At 37.1% G+C, this 17,405-nt stretch overlaps 2 protein-coding genes across 2 annotated transcripts; both read right to left on the bottom strand.

Annotated features, from left to right (window-relative positions):
* Nucleotides 1-2,289: 2,289 nt before the first annotated feature.
* Nucleotides 2,290-8,290, bottom strand: LOC121514522 (papilin-like). Its single transcript, XM_041794665.1, has 11 exons — nucleotides 8,222-8,290; nucleotides 7,522-7,698; nucleotides 6,967-7,158; nucleotides 6,238-6,414; nucleotides 5,703-5,894; nucleotides 5,003-5,179; nucleotides 4,448-4,639; nucleotides 3,722-3,898; nucleotides 3,185-3,376; nucleotides 2,481-2,657; nucleotides 2,290-2,327 (listed from the first exon to the last, which is right to left on the bottom strand). The coding sequence occupies exons 1-11, from the start codon at nucleotides 8,226-8,228 to the stop codon at nucleotides 2,290-2,292; spliced, it is 1,698 nt and encodes a 565-aa protein (XP_041650599.1). The 5' UTR covers nucleotides 8,229-8,290.
* Nucleotides 8,291-12,743: 4,453 nt separating this feature from the next.
* LOC121515398 (kunitz-type serine protease inhibitor bitisilin-3-like) lies at nucleotides 12,744-16,492 on the bottom strand. The gene is made up of 6 exons (XM_041796146.1): nucleotides 16,407-16,492; nucleotides 15,060-15,251; nucleotides 14,249-14,425; nucleotides 14,047-14,091; nucleotides 13,847-13,925; nucleotides 12,744-13,724 (listed from the first exon to the last, which is right to left on the bottom strand). The coding sequence occupies exons 1-6, from the start codon at nucleotides 16,468-16,470 to the stop codon at nucleotides 13,634-13,636; spliced, it is 648 nt and encodes a 215-aa protein (XP_041652080.1). The 5' UTR covers nucleotides 16,471-16,492; the 3' UTR covers nucleotides 12,744-13,633.
* Nucleotides 16,493-17,405: the final 913 nt, after the last annotated feature.

Raw genomic sequence — 17,405 nt, 5'->3', positions numbered from 1 at the left:
ATGGAAAGAACTCGAGGAAGTGACGTCAGTCTACCGGCTCGGCCACAACTACAAAACAAAAGATGGAAACCAAACGTTTTTTCGTGTACGTCGAGCTACTTCCGCCTTCGTTTACACCACTTCCACTCTCAGGCACTTTTGTGTCTTACTTGGGCTCAACGGCTTTCTCCTGCAGTTTTATAGTTTGACTTTTGGAAGCTCGTTTAATCAGCCGCGTGAACAATGTGTTAAGTTCACTTTTCTATGTTGTAACTATCACCCTGACACGCATGCGTAGTTAAAAGACATCTCAGACCGGTTCACTTTGAGTCTGGTTTGAACAAGTGGCCAGACAAGTTTGACTAAACGGAAATAAACCATTTAAAATGTACTCAGTGTTTGCTGAATGTGAAGTACTAATGATACAGGGTAGAGCAACATTTAAGTCTTACTTAATCTTATGTTTGGTGTATTTCAGCGCGATTAACCTTACCACCATCACAAAGATGGCCCTCCTAAAATCACACTGAAAAGCTTGGAAACATCAACATATATGGCTGCAAGCTGATTTGCCCCCCAAATGCTAGACATTCTGCATTAAACACAGTCTGTAAGCAGTGCAAGGCTTAGCATCTGTAAATGCATTAATCATATATAACAGCCCAGGTCACAAATATATGACTGATTTCAAAAGCAGTGTAATCATTTCTAGTTGCACAAAGATAGAGTGTTCTTTACTTGTAATGCCAGATAAAATGGTTGGTAATAGTTTAATGCAGTTTTCAGATTAGGCATTGGTCCTTAGGCGTTCTGAATGGGCTTTGTGCTGTATGCAACCCCATATGTCAAAAATTTTCCAGGCAAGAAAAATACAGCTTCTGACAGGTTGTGAAACTGATAAAGTACTATTTGATCAAATGTGCATCCCAAAAATATCAGTAAAAAGTCTAAGTTAAATATTATACTGTTAATATGTTTTTTTTTTTTGTTTTTTTTTTAAGTAATGACTCCACCTATTGATATCAAGGTGACATGCTTTTCCATGACATTTCCATCCTCTGCTGCTGAGGAGATGATTCCGCCTGGGTCTCTAATATTTTCTGTCCCGACTTCTGCTTGGAGCCCTTTTTCATGAAGATGTGAATACTGAGAGTTATCTAAAAGTAAAGTTGTACTGTTTGAATTTCAACCACATCAGCAGGCCTGCCACAGAATTGGCTGGGCCCCTGAAAAACCTATTGAATGGCCCCTCCCCAGTTGTAGATTATATACAATTTCAATGAAAGCAGGCAGTAGCATTAGTGCTAGCATCCTAGCTAACAGTTACCACATTTTGGTGCTGAAAAGTGTGTCAAGCTTTTCACCACTATTTCCATCCTTTTTTGCCACTTTTAACACCCATTTGCCAACTTAAAGCCATTTCAGTCACACACACACACACACACACACACACACACCCCCCACACACACACACACACACCAACACCTGATTGTTACTTTTGACCCATTTTTGCCACTTTGTTGCCACCTTTAACCCATTTCACAATTATTCAGTTATTTTTCCACTATGGTTGTCTCAGTTTGATCTCCCTTTTCTGGCATCCTGACGTCTGACATTACTTTCCAAATGATTTGGTTCAATGTGCCCATTCACATTGTTATCTTAATGTAATTCTGTTTTAAGAAAAGAGGTACATCTTGGAAAATAAGGTTATGTTTTACTACAAGATTGATATATAAAATTCTTTTTTTGTTGTTGCTCAGGTAAGGGTGGTTGTTATTCAGGTTGAAAATAAAATATTGTCATCACAGCTTAACTTTTCAGTGATCATGATTTTGCTGATTTCCATGAGACCCCCATTTGGCAGGGCACCAGAAAGTCCTCCTTTTATACCCCTTACTGGCAGCCTTGCATGGTGGTAAGACTTCATCACCCTTGTCATATTGGGGTTAATAAAAAGACAAATTATATTGCTTTGATATAAGGAAAATACAACCACTGTTATAATGACAGCATTTAGAATGATACTGAGTAAAACTCAGTTTGATTGCTCAAAAGTAGACAACAGAAAATAGGAGTCATATAATTAGATTTAATTTGAACTTCAAATGAATCTCAAAATCTTACATATAACAAGTAAGAACCCCTTGAATAATGAGCAAAACAATTCTGACTGAAACAAGCCCATTCTAATCTTAATGTGCTGAAAACATTTTAATTTTTAAATGACTATTTATCAAAACAAATAGTTAATAAAGGCAATGTTAAGTCACTGATTTAAGATAAATATGACATTAAGTTCTTTGGGTCTACAGACCATCAAGGGTGTCTGAGTCATCACCACCACCTGGAAACACAACACAAAAAAATAAAAAAAACACATTGCATACAATATTTTTACTAGTGTCATTTATCAGTTTGTGAACATTTAAAGACATGTTGCTATAATGGCATTAATAGCAATTAGGACGATGTATAAAGCAGAGGTATTTGTGCTCACCTGGGGTGCCGGCACATGTGGCTTTACAGGTTCTGTAATCAGGGAACCTGTTTCCATTTCCAAAGCATCCGGTCCAGAGGAATTTTTTGCACTTTTCACGAACAGCATTGTAGTAGTATCTCAGATACTGGCCACTACAACCACCCTCAGCCTTTTTAAAGTGGCAAGCCTCAGTCGCTGTGTAGAAAAGATATTATCCTCATGATCAACTTTATCATCATAAAAGTCCGGTCAGTAGGGTGTTATCTATTTATGAATAAAGCTGAGGATTAGATGATCTCAAAGGAGCTGGTGTTTTTATTCTCTTTATCTGTTTTGTGTTACCCCCATCTTCACCACTGGGTGGTGTATTGCCAGTACTTAAGGTTGACAGTGTCTGTTCTGCGGCCCCTGGGGAATTGTGCAAGAATTTTTGAAAGAAATTACAGAGATTTGATGGTAAAAGAGAGTCTGTTATTTACAAAAAGAAACAGATTTTAAAAAGGCTCTCTCAATTTGACCAGGCTGACTCAGTGATCAAGTGTCCTTTCATGCTCCTTAAGGCCATAAACACTATCTCATTAGCTTGTTCATGGTTAAAGTCCACAGATGAACTTGTAGGGAATCTTTGAGGATACATTTGACAATTGGGAAACCAAAAATAGTTGAAAAATTCATGATTTATCCCATGTTGTTTCCACTTGAAATACATAAAATCATCCTACCATCCATGGGGTAGAGTTTCTCTGAGTTAACAGAGCAGTTTCTTATGCACTCTCTCTCATTTGTAAAGCGGTTGGCATTTCCTCCTTCACCCTTGTAGAAGAAAGGTATGCATCTGTCGTTGGCGGCATCATAAGACACAGATAAGATAAAGCTGTGTCCTGTACCTTCATCTTGAGGCAGTTGACAGAAATCTGTTGGATTGTGTATGTATGAGAAAATGATCAGTTTAATTTTGCAGGGTCAGATGCTCAGGTTTTTAAGCACAAATCATTTTATCACATTTTTAGAGAATAAGCATTGTATCAGTGGGGACTCAGGATGTTTGAGGGGCAGGGGCAGAAAAAAATCAAAAAGGCACCTTTTTATTTTGGCTATGCAAATATAAATATCTAGATTTTGGCTATCTTATTTCAAATATTTGATATTTTAAATCAAACCTTTAAAACCTACTACATCTCTGTAATACAGTACTTCATGTACCTAATGACTTTAATAGCAATTAGGACGATGTATAAAGTAGAGGTATTTGTGCTCACCAGGGGTGCTGGCACATGTGGCTTTGCAGGATTCATGGTCAGGGAACCGGTTTCCATTTCCAAAGCATCCGGTCCAGAGGAATTTTTCGCACTTGTCATGAACAGCATCATAGTAGTATCTCAGATACTGACCACTACAACCACCCTCAGCCTTTTTAAAGTGGCAAGCCTCAGTCTCTGTAAAGAGAAGACATTATCCTCATGATCAATTTTATGATAAGAAGTCACCTCAGTAAGGCACTGTGAATAAAGCAGTGGATTAGATGACCACAACTTAAAAGGAGCAGGAGTTTTCGTTCACATTATCAGTTCTATGTTATCTCCATCTTTCATTCTCGTTGCTGTCTTGCCGGTACTTAAGGCTGACAGTGTCTGTCCTGCAGCCCCTGAGGGATTGGGCAGTAATTTGTCAAAGTAATTACAGAGATTTGATAGTAAAAGAGGGGTCTGTTATCTAAAACATAAAAACACAGTCCCAATAAGCCCCTTAAAGTTTGACCAGGTTGCCTCAATAATCAGGTTTCTTTTCATATTCCTAAAGGCCATAAACACCACCTCGTTAGCTGGTTCATGGTCAGCAACAGTTGGTAGGAACAAGAATATTTTTTCAGACTGGGTTCAACTTGTAGGCCATCTTTTAGACATTTTAACAACCCAAAATAGTTAATAAAGGAATAAATTTCAACTGTTTTTCTCTTCCACTTGAAATACATAAAATCATCTTACCATCCATGGGGTAGAGTTTCTCTGAGTTAACAGAGCAGTTTCTAATGCACTCTCTCTCATTTGTAAAGCGGTTGGCATTTCCCCCTTCACCCTTGTAGAGGAAAGGTATGCATCTGTCGTTGGCGGCATCATAAGACACAGAGAAGATAAAGCTGTGTCCTGTACCTTCATCTTGTGGCAGCCGACAGAAATCTGTTGGATTGTGTATGTATGAGAAAATGATCAGTTTAATCTGGCAGGGGCTGATGCTCAGGTTTTTAAGCACACATATTTTTGTCCCCTTTTTAGAGAATAAACAGCCATTAACAATTACAGTCATTGTACCAGTGGAGGACTTAGGATGTTGGGGGGCAGGGGCAAAAATAAGAAAAAGAGCATCTTTTTATATCAGTTTGGCTATTTAAATATTATAATTAGAATTTTGGCTATCTTATTTTGAATATTTAATATAAAACTTTTAAAAACCTACTACATCTCTGATGTACAGCACTACATGTACCTAATGACATTAATAGCAATGAGAACGATGTATAAAGTAGAGGTATTTGCACTCACCATGGGTTCCGGCACATGTGGCATTGCAGGTTTCATGGTCAGGGAACCTGTTTCCATTTCCATCACATCCAGTCCAGAGGAATTTTTTGCACTTGTTATAGACAGCATCGTAGTAGTATCTCAAATACTGACCATTACAACCACCTGGAGCCTTTTTCAAGTGGCAAGCCTCAGTCTCTGTAAAGAGAAGACATTATCCTCATGATCAGCTTATAGATGACCACAACTTAAAAGGAGCAGTTGTTTTCATTCACATTATCTGTTCTGTTATCCCTATCTTTCATTGCTGGGTTTTATATTGCCAGTACTTAAGGCTGACAGTGTCTGTCCTACAGTCCCTGAGGTGTTGAATATTATTTTTTTAAAACAATTTCAGAGATTTAATAGTAAAAGAGGGCTCTTTTTTTTCTAAAAACAGACCAGAGGAAGGCTCTGTCAGTTTGGCCAGCTTGGCCCAACAATCAAGTGTCCGTTCATTCTCGTTTAGGCCAAAAAACACTTCTGATTTAGCTGGTTCATGGTCAGTAATAGTTTTTTTATTTTATTGTATTGTATTTTATTTTACTTTCAGACTGGGTTCACCTACTAGAGGGCCCTATATTAGACATTTGTACAACCAAAAATAGTTGATGACTTGGCAATGCAAATGATAAATCCCCCCCATTTCCCCCTTCACTCTGAATACATAAAATCATCTTACCGTCCATGGGGTAGAGTTTTTCTGAATTAGCTGAACAATTTCTAATGCACTCTCTTTCATTTGTAAAGCGGTTGGCATTTCCCCCTTCACCCTTGTAGAGGAAAGGTATGCATCGGTCATTGGTGGCATCATAATACACAGAGAAGATAAACTGGTTTCCACTTCCTTCATCTTGAGGCAGTCGACAGAAATCTGTTGGATTGTGTATGTATGAGAAAATGATCAGTTTAATTTTGCAGGGTCAGATGCTCAGGTTCTTAAAGCACACATTTTATCACATTTTTAGAGAATAAGCATTGTATCAGTGGGGACTCAGGATGTTTGAGGGGCAGGGGCAGAAAAAAATCGAAAAGGTACCTTTTTATTTTGGCTATGTAATTATTAATATCTAGATTTTGGCTATCTTGTTTCAAATATTTGATATTTTAAATCAAACCTTTAAAACCTACTACATCTCTGTAATACAGTACTTCATGTACCTAATGACTTTAATAGCAATTAAGACGATGTATAAAGTAGAGGTATTTGTGCTCACCAGGGGTGCTGGCACATGTGGCTTTGCAGGATTCATGGTCAGGGAACCGGTTTCCATTTCCAAAGCATCCGGTCCAGAGGAATTTTTCGCACTTGTCATGAACAGCATCATAGTAGTATCTCAGATACTGACCACTACAACCACCCTCAGCCTTTTTAAAGTGGCAAGCCTCAGTCTCTGTAAAGAGAAGACATTATCCTCATGATTAATTTTACAATCATAAGAAGTCACCTCAGTAAGGCACTGTGAATAAAGCAGTGGATTAGATGACCACAACCTAAAAGGAGCAGGAGTTTTCGTTCACATTATCAGTTCTATGTTATCTCCATCTTTCATTCTTGTTGCTGTTTTGCCAGTACTTAAGGCTGACAGTGTCTGTCCTGCAGCCCCTGAGGGATTGGGCAGTAATTTGTCAAAGTAATTACAGAGATTTGATAGTAAAAGAGGGGTCTGTTATCTAAAACATAAAAACACAGTCCCAATAAGCCCCTTAAAGTTTGACCAGGTTGGCTCAATAATCAGGTTTCTTTTCATATTCCTAAAGGCCATAAACACCACCTCGTTAGCTGGTTCATGGTCAGCAACAGTTGGCAGGAACAAGAATATTTTTTCAGACTGGGTTCAACTTGTAGGCCATCTTTTAGACATTTTAACAACCCAAAATAGTTAATAAAGGAATAAATTTCAACTGTTTTTCTTTTCCACTTGAAATACATAAAATCATCTTACCATCCATGGGGTAGAGTTTCTCTGAGTTAACAGAGCAGTTTCTAATGCACTCTCTCTCATTTGTAAAGCGGTTGGCATTTCCCCCTTCACCCTTGTAGAGGAAAGGTATGCATCTGTCGTTGGCGGCATCATAAGACACAGAAAAGATAAAGCTGTGTCCTGTACCTTCATCTTGTGGCAGCCGACAGAAATCTGTTGGATTGTGTATGTATGAGAAAATGATCAGTTTAATTTGGCAGGGGCTGATGCTCAGGTTTTTAAGCACACATAATTTTGTCACCTTTTTAGAGAATAAGCAGCCATTAACAATTACAGTCATTGTACCCGTGGAGGACTTAGGATGTTGGGGGGCAGGGGCAAAAATAAGAAAAAGAGCATCTTTTTATATCAGTTTGGCTATTTAAATATTATAATTAGAATTTTGGCTATCTTATTTTGAATATTTAATATAAAACTTTTAAAAACCTACTACATCTCTGATGTACAGCACTACATGTACCTAATGACATTAATAGCAATGAGAACGATGTATAAAGTAGAGGTATTTGCACTCACCATGGGTTCCGGCACATGTGGCATTGCAGGTTTCATGGTCAGGGAACCTGTTTCCATTTCCATAGCATCCAGTCCAGAAGAATTTTTTGCACTTGTTATAGACAGCATCGTAGTAGTATCTCAAATACAGACTATTACAACCACCTGGAGCCTTTTTCAAGTGGCAAGCCTCAGTCTCTGTATAGAGAAGACATTATCCTCATGATCAGCTTATAGATGACCACAACTTAAAAGGAGCAGTTGTTTTCATTCACATTATCTGTTCTGTTATCCCTATCTTTCATTGCTGGGTTTTATATTGCCAGTACTTAAGGCTGACAGTGTCTGTCCTACAGTCCCTGAGGTGTTGAATATTATTTTTTTAAAACAATTTCAGAGATTTAATAGTAAAAGAGGGCTCTTTTTTTTCTAAAAACAGACCAGAGGAAGGCTCTGTCAGTTTGGCCAGCTTGGCCCAACAATCAAGTGTCCGTTCATTCTCGTTTAGGCCAAAAAACACTTCTGATTTAGCTGGTTCATGGTCAGTAATAGTTTTTTTATTTTATTGTATTGTATTTTATTTTACTTTCAGACTGGGTTCACCTACTAGAGGGCCCTATATTAGACATTTGTACAACCAAAAATAGTTGATGACTTGGCAATGCAAATGATAAATCCCCCCCATTTCCCCCTTCACTCTGAATACATAAAATCATCTTACCGTCCATGGGGTAGAGTTTTTCTGAATTAGCTGAACAGTTTCTAATGCACTCTCTTTCATTTGTAAAGCGGTTGGCATTTCCCCCTTCACCCTTGTAGAGGAAAGGTATGCATCGGTCATTGGTGGCATCATAATACACAGAGAAGATAAACTGGTTTCCACTTCCTTCATCTTGAGGCAGTCGACAGAAATCTGTTGGATTGTGTATGTATGAGAAAATGATCAGTTTAATTTTGCAGGGTCAGATGCTCAGGTTCTTAAAGCACACATTTTTTCACCTTTTTTAGAGAATAAGAAGGTAAGATAACCACTACAGTCATTGTATCAGTGGAGGACTTTGGATGTTTGAGAGGCAGGGGCAAAAATAATTCAAAGGAAACTTACTGTATGCTGTGGGGTGTCAGCACGAATAGTGGCAAATAGATAAATAAATAAAGATAAATAAAAGGCAAATATTTGTAGTTAAATAACCAGAAACTCTGGGTAAGACTTAGATTTTATATCTCTGTTATACACTACTGTAGTACATTTACTGAAGTAAGAATATATTAACAGTACTGCAGTACTGTATTGTTTGGCTATCTATGTATCTAATATTCATGACTGATAGGAACAATGTCTCAGAGACTCTGCCTCTATGAAATGCTTCTTTTATACCCAGTCATGTTACTGACCTGTGAATGAACCTAATTAGTTGCAAAATGCTCCTCCAGCATATTGTTGCCACTCCTACTCTTTTGAGGTGTATTTCTGCCATCAAAGTCAATATGAGCTTATATTTTTCATCAATTGGTAAAATGTTTCTGTTTCAACATCTGATGTGTTGTTTATATTCTGTTGTAAATAAAATATGTGTTTATGAGATTTGAAGAGAACAGAAATCTCCAGCAACACTTGTAGTTTAAGGAACGACTTTATTAGACCGACGTGTTTCGGCATGTAGCCTTCATCAGGGTCATCAAGAACCACATTGTAAGCAACATTTAAATAGGGTAGTGTTAAAACAGGAAAAAAAATCTTACAAAACTCCACAATTCTAACCAATCAGAAACAGCCACATATGTATACCAGCCAATGGGGTAACAGTACCAATGGGTTGGTTAAGTGATCATCTGGTTTATGACCAAAAGACACTGCCAAAGAGGCACAGGGAGTGTCTAATGGGAAACAGACACAAAAAATGTGTTGAAACAGTACAAGGAAATGACCACTTGGTGGAGTTAAAGTGCATTCTGGGGTCATTTTAAAGTGCTATCTTTGGAAGAGGTAAAACATTTTATAAAAGCATTTTGTAAAAACATTTTATGAAAGGCTAAAGGACATCAGTAAAAACATCTAAAGGGGAACAGATAAAAGGAAAACATAGAACGTTAGTTTGGAGATAAACACTTTTAGAGTTAAAAACCTAATAAAAATCCCCGGTTAAGAGATAATTATAAAAACTCATTGATAGAAAAATCTTCATTCATCCCCCTGGAAATAAACGTTTTGAATTTAAAAAATCCAAAATGCTTCTCTCTTTTTCCTAACAAGATGTATGTTGCCACCCCTCAAACTAGGTTTAATGACTTCTATACCTAAGAAAAATAAAGAGGACATAGGGTGCCAAAAAATCATTAAAATGGGCTGGTGGCGTCATTTCTTTTAATAACACTTCTGTGTTCTGTGATCCTTTTTCTGAGTGTGCGGGATGTTTCCCCAATATAAACTTTACCACAGGGACACATTATCATATAGATCACATTTTTTGATTTGCAAGTGATTGCATTCTGTTTTTGTCTACAGTTTATACGATGCCCCAACTTTTATGGAGTTGGGGATTGTACATTGTCTCACATGTGAAACTGTCAGACTGGTATTCACGTACTCATACAGTATTGGACACATGTTTTCTAGAAGACAATTTATCAAGATTCATCGTGTCAGTCAGCACTATCATGTTTTTTTCCCACTGGATTGGACCCTGAGGGCATTTTACTTTATTTTTATGCTTTTTTTGGTTTCCTTTTTGAAAGTACATCCAAAGACCAACAGAAAACACGATGAGATGCCCTCTGCAACGCTTTGAGTGCACCTGCACATTGTATGATTGTTTTTTTCAATTGCAGTCATAAATAGACTTGTGATTACATAAGGAATTAACAATTTACCTTGTCACTCAATACCCACTCCCTGTTTTTGTGATGACAATATAAAGGGTCATTAATAGTTCACTTTAGGTCATGCTGCCCTTCATGATTATAACCGAAGAGGAATGGGACCATACATTTTATGCCGAATGCCCTTGATTTTGGAGGAAAAAGAGGGCTAACAAACTGACTACATCTTCCTACAGATAATTTGCAAGGTTCAGGCAGGATGAAGTTTCAGGTTGACATAGTTTCAGTTCTTTTGCTCAGTCTCAGACAGAAATGATCTCACGGCTTACAGTTTGGAATTATAGAGGTAGGAAATGCCCACTCAGCTTAGCACAATCATTAGCAGAGTGTAAATAACATTTCAAGCAGAGTAAGTGTACATTAAATAGTATCCTCCTCATTATGTTGACAACTAAGAACATGGAGTCAATGAAATAAAATTCTTTTGTTTGCTATTTTGGGACTTCTATGAGCTTAAACTAGTTTTGGTAATCAGGTCTATAGATCTCTGGTTGATTTTTATCCCTTGTCATGAGTAATAAAGCAGCTACATATCGTACTGTATGATTCCACCTACTGTTTATTTTATAACTACTAATTTAGGTGCAGTATCACCTTGTACAGAGCTAAGCTTTAACTGTCCGACCAGTTTTTATTAAAACTATTAGCATTCAAGTGAAATCATTTAAAATCACACAAACTATAACCCCCCACCCCCATGTTTCTAGTTACTGAGTACAATAACAGAAACATCACCAAGGAAACACTTCATATTTAGCCATACGAGACAAGTCCATACTATGGTCCCATGGTCTCTAGAGTAAAAAGTAAAGTTTTAGCCCATAAACAAGTTTTTTAATCCCCACTTTAAATAAAAATTAAAGTAGATTACTATACCTGGAATTGATTTGCTGATGTGAAATGAAGCCAAAGCAATCCCCCAGAACAGCAGGTGCTTCATCTCGCTGCTGGTGTGTGTGCTGGAATGAATGATGGTTGTAAACTACAGCAGGAATGGGTTGTCATTACTGACTTTTGGACCTTTACTTCCCTAATGGTGACACCTTTAAAAAAAAAAAAGTAATCCATAATTTTTTTTGTATTATTTGATTTCTATTTTATTATATTAAATCATGAGTACAAAGCATTAGCATGAGTTTATTTTGATATAATAACAAATGTGATAAATTGTTTTTTTGAAACTTTTGTGTCTTTGGGCCTGAAATAAAAGATTCACATTATGCTGACCAGGAAAACATAATAACAGAGAAAGAAGAATCTAAGTTAAGCATTAGTCTTATAATTCTTTAACATGTTTTACAGCCAACACAAAAACAAAATGGTAAAGACTCCACATGGCGATATCAATGTGACGTGCTTTTCTAAGATAACCATTGCAAGAAACAATATCATTTATAGACTTTGTAGAGCACAAGGCCCAGAACTGACCCCTGGGGCATGCCTCTATTTATGAGGGAAAAAAAAATCAGATTTGGCACAAGCTATTTTAACACAATGACACCTGTCAGACAGGCAATCCTGAGACTAGGTATACATTTTCATCCAACCCTATTGCAGTTTCTTTGAAAGAAGGTGATGACCAACAGCATCAAATGCTTTAACAGGTCTATAAAAAGTGCTGCACAAAAACACCTCCTATCTAATGCCGATATTATATCATCAGAGTGCTATGGTTTGTATTCTGAAGCCTGAATGATATGGGTTAAGTACCAGGGTTATATGAGAGAAAAAATTTTAGTCGGGTATTACCCAGAGATTCAATGAGTTTTACCAGACAATTTTGGAAATTGGGCAGTAATTATTCAAATCTTTTTCTTGCACCACTTTAATTAAAGATAACCACACATGAAGATTTAAAGATTTTAGGAAATCTTCCTGTTAAAATGAAAAAAATTGAATATGTCTTAATGTGATGTGTAGTAATTGGGGTTCGCAGAGTCTAAGGCCTGTAGTGCACTCAGAACCTCAAAGTGTGTAAAGGGGTGAAAGGAGAAACAAGAGGTGTGATTTACAGCAGTCATACCATCAATATCAGCTCCAGTGTTAACATCATCATCACTGGAATAAGCTCAGGAGATTCTTGTTCAAATAGAAATGCAGCAGCTGTCCAGTGATGCTGCATTTGTATTGCTATATAACTTTCCTTACTTGATATCAAGTTTACATTTCAGTCATAATTCATGTTTTGTCTTGACAGAGCATCCTGAAGGGTGCTTTTCTTTTTAGATCTAAAAAAGGTGACACTTTTGAAAATAAAAATGCATTTGTACATCTTTTTGAAAAGATCATTTCCATATTAAATCTGACGAACAAAGCAATAGTATGAGAACAAGATGATATAATGAGAATGTGAGAAAATGGGACAGGTGGTTTATGACACTTTAATGTTTTTAGAGCCTAAAATAAGACATTCATATAGCTGAGCAGGAAAACATAATAACAGAGAGAGTGGGCTCACTGGGCAGCACTTCTAAAAAAACAGCTCCAAATACAGTATGTTGAAGTTTGAATGTCAGTGTCTCTTGGAGGCTTCAGACATTTTATCAGCAAATTCTTGAGTCAGGTGATGATGCAGTTATATTTTGAATGGTAACATGATCATGAGATTACAGAAATCACGTCAGGTGATTGTGCACACAGAAGAGCTCAGAAATGGTGCAGGTTTGCTCCTGTTACCAGCCAATAAATTTTGTTCCTACAATTTTGTAAGTGGTTTGCATCTATTAAGTTTGCAATTCAAAACAGTAATATCCTGTAATTTCCTTGATTATCTATTAGAGCTATGGGATGTCTGAAATTTATAATAAAAGTCTATCACTATTTCCTTGATCCACTGGTTTTCACTTTTTGATCCACACATTTTCACTCTTACCAACAGTCCAAAGCCAAATCTGTTATGTACATATGACAAATCCTCATGACTGAAAGTTAGAAAAAGAAAACTTAAGTAGTAGTAGTAGTAGTATGAGGTATTTTGTCCTTAAAAATACTCAAAATGTGTGGGTTTGTATCTTTTCAGTACAGTTTGACCATTTAAATTTGGGATTGAGAGAAAACCGTGAAGAAGTCTCCAGGGAAAGAAATGACTTCATGAACTAACCTCAGACATGTTGTGAAGCTGAAAAGTACAAAATTGATCAAAAGTCTATCCTACAACTGTCAGTACAAAACTAAATTGAACATCAGTCATATAATCATTTGATATGTTTAACCGAGAATACAAAAACAAGTTGTAAAAACTCCACATGCTGTTTTATGACATTTCAATCCTCTGCTCCTGAAGAGGTGTTTCAGCCGGGGCCTCTTGGCTTTTCCCTCCTGACTTCTTCTTGGAGCCCTTTTTCCTGAAAAAGTCAGAATATTTAGGGTTATTAGAAGGTAAGTGGTACTGTTTGAATTTCCACCTCTCAGTCAGACTTAATCATCCTTTTCATATTAGGCTCAGCACAAAGACAAATGGTCTTACTTTGATTTGACGGCCAAGAGAATCCCTGTTATAATGACAGCCACAAGAATGATGCCGAGCAAAACTCCACAGATGATTGCTGTAAGGGGGACAACAGTGAAAAGGAAAATGTTTGGGAACCACTGTTGTAAATGAAGACCATGTGTTGTCTCTCATTAAAGCATAATATGGCATTGAGGGTTCCTTTTTTTTTTACAGACCAATGGGAGTGTCTGGCTCATCCTCCTCTGGGTCATCTCTGTCATCTAGGAAATAAAAAATAACATGAACATGTTTCAGAAAAAAATAGATTTCAGACAATATTCATTACAACTCACCAGTTTGTGGGTGTGTAAACATGTTTCTTTAATGACATTAATACTAACAGGACTATGGAAGAATAAAAAGGGTATTTGCGCTCACCATGGATGCCGGCACATGTGGCATTGCAGGTGTCATGGTCAGGGAACCGGTTTCCGTTTCCAAAGCATCCAGTCCAGAAGAACTTTTTGCACTTGTCATGGACAGCATCGTAGTAGTATCTCAAATACTGACCATTACAACCACCTGGAGCCTTTTTGAAGTAGCAAGCCTCAGTCACTGTGTAGAGAAGACATTATCCTCACAATCAGCTTTATCATTATTTTAAGTCCCCTCAGTAGGGTACTGTCTACTTATGAATAAAGCAGAGGATCAGATGATCACAGCCTCATCAGAGGTAAGGAGCAGGTGTTTTCATTCCCTTTATCTGACCTGTGTAACCCCCATCTTTCACCACTGGGTGGTGTACTGCTAATGCTTTAAGCTGACAGTATCTGTCCTGCAGCCCCTGAAGAATTGAGCAATGATGTTTGACATACTTATTTAAAAAACAATAAGTTTGGGTAATTGATAATTTAACATCATGAGTTTACTCCTCACTAGATGGTAAAACAAAGATCTGTTATTAAATCTGCAAGAGGCTCTTGTCTCTCTCAGTTTGACCAGTTTGGATCAAGTTTCCTCTCATGCTCCTTAAGGCCATAAACACTACCTCATTAGCTGGTTCGTGATCAAAGTCCACAGAAAAACTGTTGGCAATACTGACATTATTTTTTCAGACTGGGTTCACATACCGTTAGGCCTTCTTTGAGGACACATAAGACTTTTGGAACAACCAAACCAAAAGTACTGAGTTAGCTAATATGATCAAATCAAAAGTCTTTCTCACTTTAAATACATAAAACCATCTTACCATCCTTGGGGTAGAGTGTCTCTGAATTAGATGAGCAGTTTCTAATGCACTCTCTCTCATTTACAAAGCGGTTGCCATTTCCTCCTTCACCCTTGTAGAAGAAAGGATTGCATCGGTCGTTGTCGGCATCATAATACAAAGAGAAGATAAATTGGTTTCCAGTTCCTTCATCTTCAGACAGTTGACAGAAATCTGTTGGATTGTGTAAGCATAAGAAAACTCAGTTTTATTGGCAAGAGGTTTTCTGGTTTTTAAGCACATATCATTTTGTCACCCTTTTAAAGACCAAGCAGGTAAGATAGCCATTGCACAGACATTGATAGGCGTATGATAGGCGTAGCAGTTGAAATCATAAGCAGATACCTGTGATCACATAACTAATGTTTAACTAACGTTGTCGCACAAAACCCACTCCCTGTTTTTATGATGGCAATAAAAAAGGTCATTTATGGTACATTTTCAGTCGTCCCGCCCTTCATGGCTTTAACAGAAGGGAAATGGTGTTCAACGGTTCTCTGAGGATCAGACCTTTGGTCCTTTGTACTCCCTGCTTTAGGAGGGAAAAAGGCCCAACAAACTGACTGCATCCCCTTACATATATAATCTCCAGGGTTTCAGGCAGGATGAAGTTTCAGGTAGACATAGTTGCATTTTTTTTTTTTTTTTTGCTCAGGCTCAGACAGAAATGATCTCACAGTTAAAAGTTTGGAATTATAGAGGCAGGAAATATCCAGTCAGCTTAGCACACTCATTAAAAGTGTGTAAATAACATTTCCAGCAGAGTAAATGTACATTAAATACCATCTTTTCTTTTTTGTTGATGACTAAGGACAGTCATTGCTGACTGCAGTTGCAAGTTATAACAAGGACATGGAGTCAGTAAAACACTTCATACAATTATATCCTGCTAGAGTCCAGACTTATATGAGCTCAAACTATTTTTGATAATAAAGCCTGTTGATCTCGCTTTAAATTTAAATTTTCCCTGACCAGGCGTAATAAAGCAGCCGCCATATTATACTGCATGATTCTGCCTATGGTTTATTTTGTCATCCCCAGGATTAGCGCAATATTGCTCTGAGAGGAGTAAAGGTGAAGCTCTATCTCTCTGACTGAGTTTCAATGAAACTGACCATTTGCATCCAAGTTAAAACATTTAAAACCACGCAAAAAGTATATCTCAAATATTCCAATAATCAAAGACAATAGCAATAACACACATATTTAGCCACTACAGACAGGCCCACACTAGAGTCTAGGATAAAAAGTAAAGCTTGGGCCTACCGACACATTTTTGGTCCCCATTTAAAATAAAAAAAAAATTTAAGTAAAAATAGCTTGATATACCTGGTATTGATTGGCTGATGTGGACTGCAACAAAAGCAATCCCCAAAAACAGCAGGTGCTTCATCTTGCTGCTGTTCTGCGTGCTGTCTGTCCAGGAGTGAATGATGGCTGTAAACTACAGTGGGAGTGGGTTGTAATTGCTGACCTTTGGACTCTCACTTCCCTAATGGTGACACCTTCAATCGAAACAAAAGTTAACTACAGGGACACACATCTTCCTCTTTACTACTTTTTATTATAGGTGAGAGGTGGCTGTTTTATGTTAGGACATTACATATGTATATATATATATATATATATATATATATATATATATATATATATATATATATATATAAAATCACAAATCCTCTATGCAGCTATCAAAAGTGTGACAGTAGTAATTATGTTGTAGGGTGTGTTAAAAAAAACTCCATAAATGTGTGATTCTAATGATTCTTTACTGAATATATATTGGAAAACTGAGATAATTTTAGATATAAAACTGACAGTAGAAACTTACATGTATGAGTCATAGGTCAGTTCACAAACATTTTTACTTTGTAATTTTTATTTTTTACATTCTTGTGGAGTATGATACGACATCAGTTGATACACTACTACACAGTACAATCACATACGATTCAGTAAAATATAATATGATACAATACAGTACCTTGCAGCAGGTGTGCCCTGATGCAAGTCCAGGTGTACCATGTAAGTGTGTACAACCACACATTATTACTACAACTATCCAAAAACTACAGATACCACAACACTTATTAAAGAAGCTATTTTGCATGGATATAAATATGGTGTGCCTTGACACTTTGGCTGGATCTCAGGTGTGCCTTGGTTTGGTTTGACAACCACTGCCATACTGTACAATACCATGCAAAATGATGAAAATACTGTACGATAAAATACCATGCAATATTGTATATACTGTATGATACAGTCAATACAGTGATACAAAAAGATACAATGCAAAATGATACCATACCATACCATATGATACTA

This window comes from Cheilinus undulatus, linkage group 9 (genome assembly GCF_018320785.1).
Source record: "Cheilinus undulatus linkage group 9, ASM1832078v1, whole genome shotgun sequence".
Lineage (NCBI taxonomy): Eukaryota > Metazoa > Chordata > Actinopteri > Labriformes > Labridae > Cheilinus > Cheilinus undulatus.
Note: the sequence above shows the minus strand (reverse complement) of the source record. Positions and strands in the feature narration are given on the sequence as shown.

Excerpts from the sequence above, each read along its gene's own strand:
- LOC121514522 (XM_041794665.1), bottom strand. Across the intron at positions 6,415-6,966 it reads GAAACTCTACCCCATGGATG|AGACTGAGGCTTGCCACTTT; the intron begins GTAAGATGATTT and ends TTCTCTTTACAG. Across the intron at positions 3,899-4,447 it reads GAAACTCTACCCCATGGATG|AGACTGAGGCTTGCCACTTT; the intron begins GTAAGATGATTT and ends TTCTCTTTACAG.
- LOC121515398 (XM_041796146.1), bottom strand. The coding sequence starts at position 16,470 with ATGAAGCACCTGCTGTTTTTGGGGATTGCTTTTGTTGCAGTCCACATC. Across the intron at positions 14,426-15,059 it reads GACACTCTACCCCAAGGATG|TGACTGAGGCTTGCTACTTC; the intron begins GTAAGATGGTTT and ends TTCTCTACACAG. Across the intron at positions 13,926-14,046 it reads TGAGCCAGACACTCCCATTG|CAATCATCTGTGGAGTTTTG; the intron begins GTCTGTAAAAAA and ends TCCCCCTTACAG.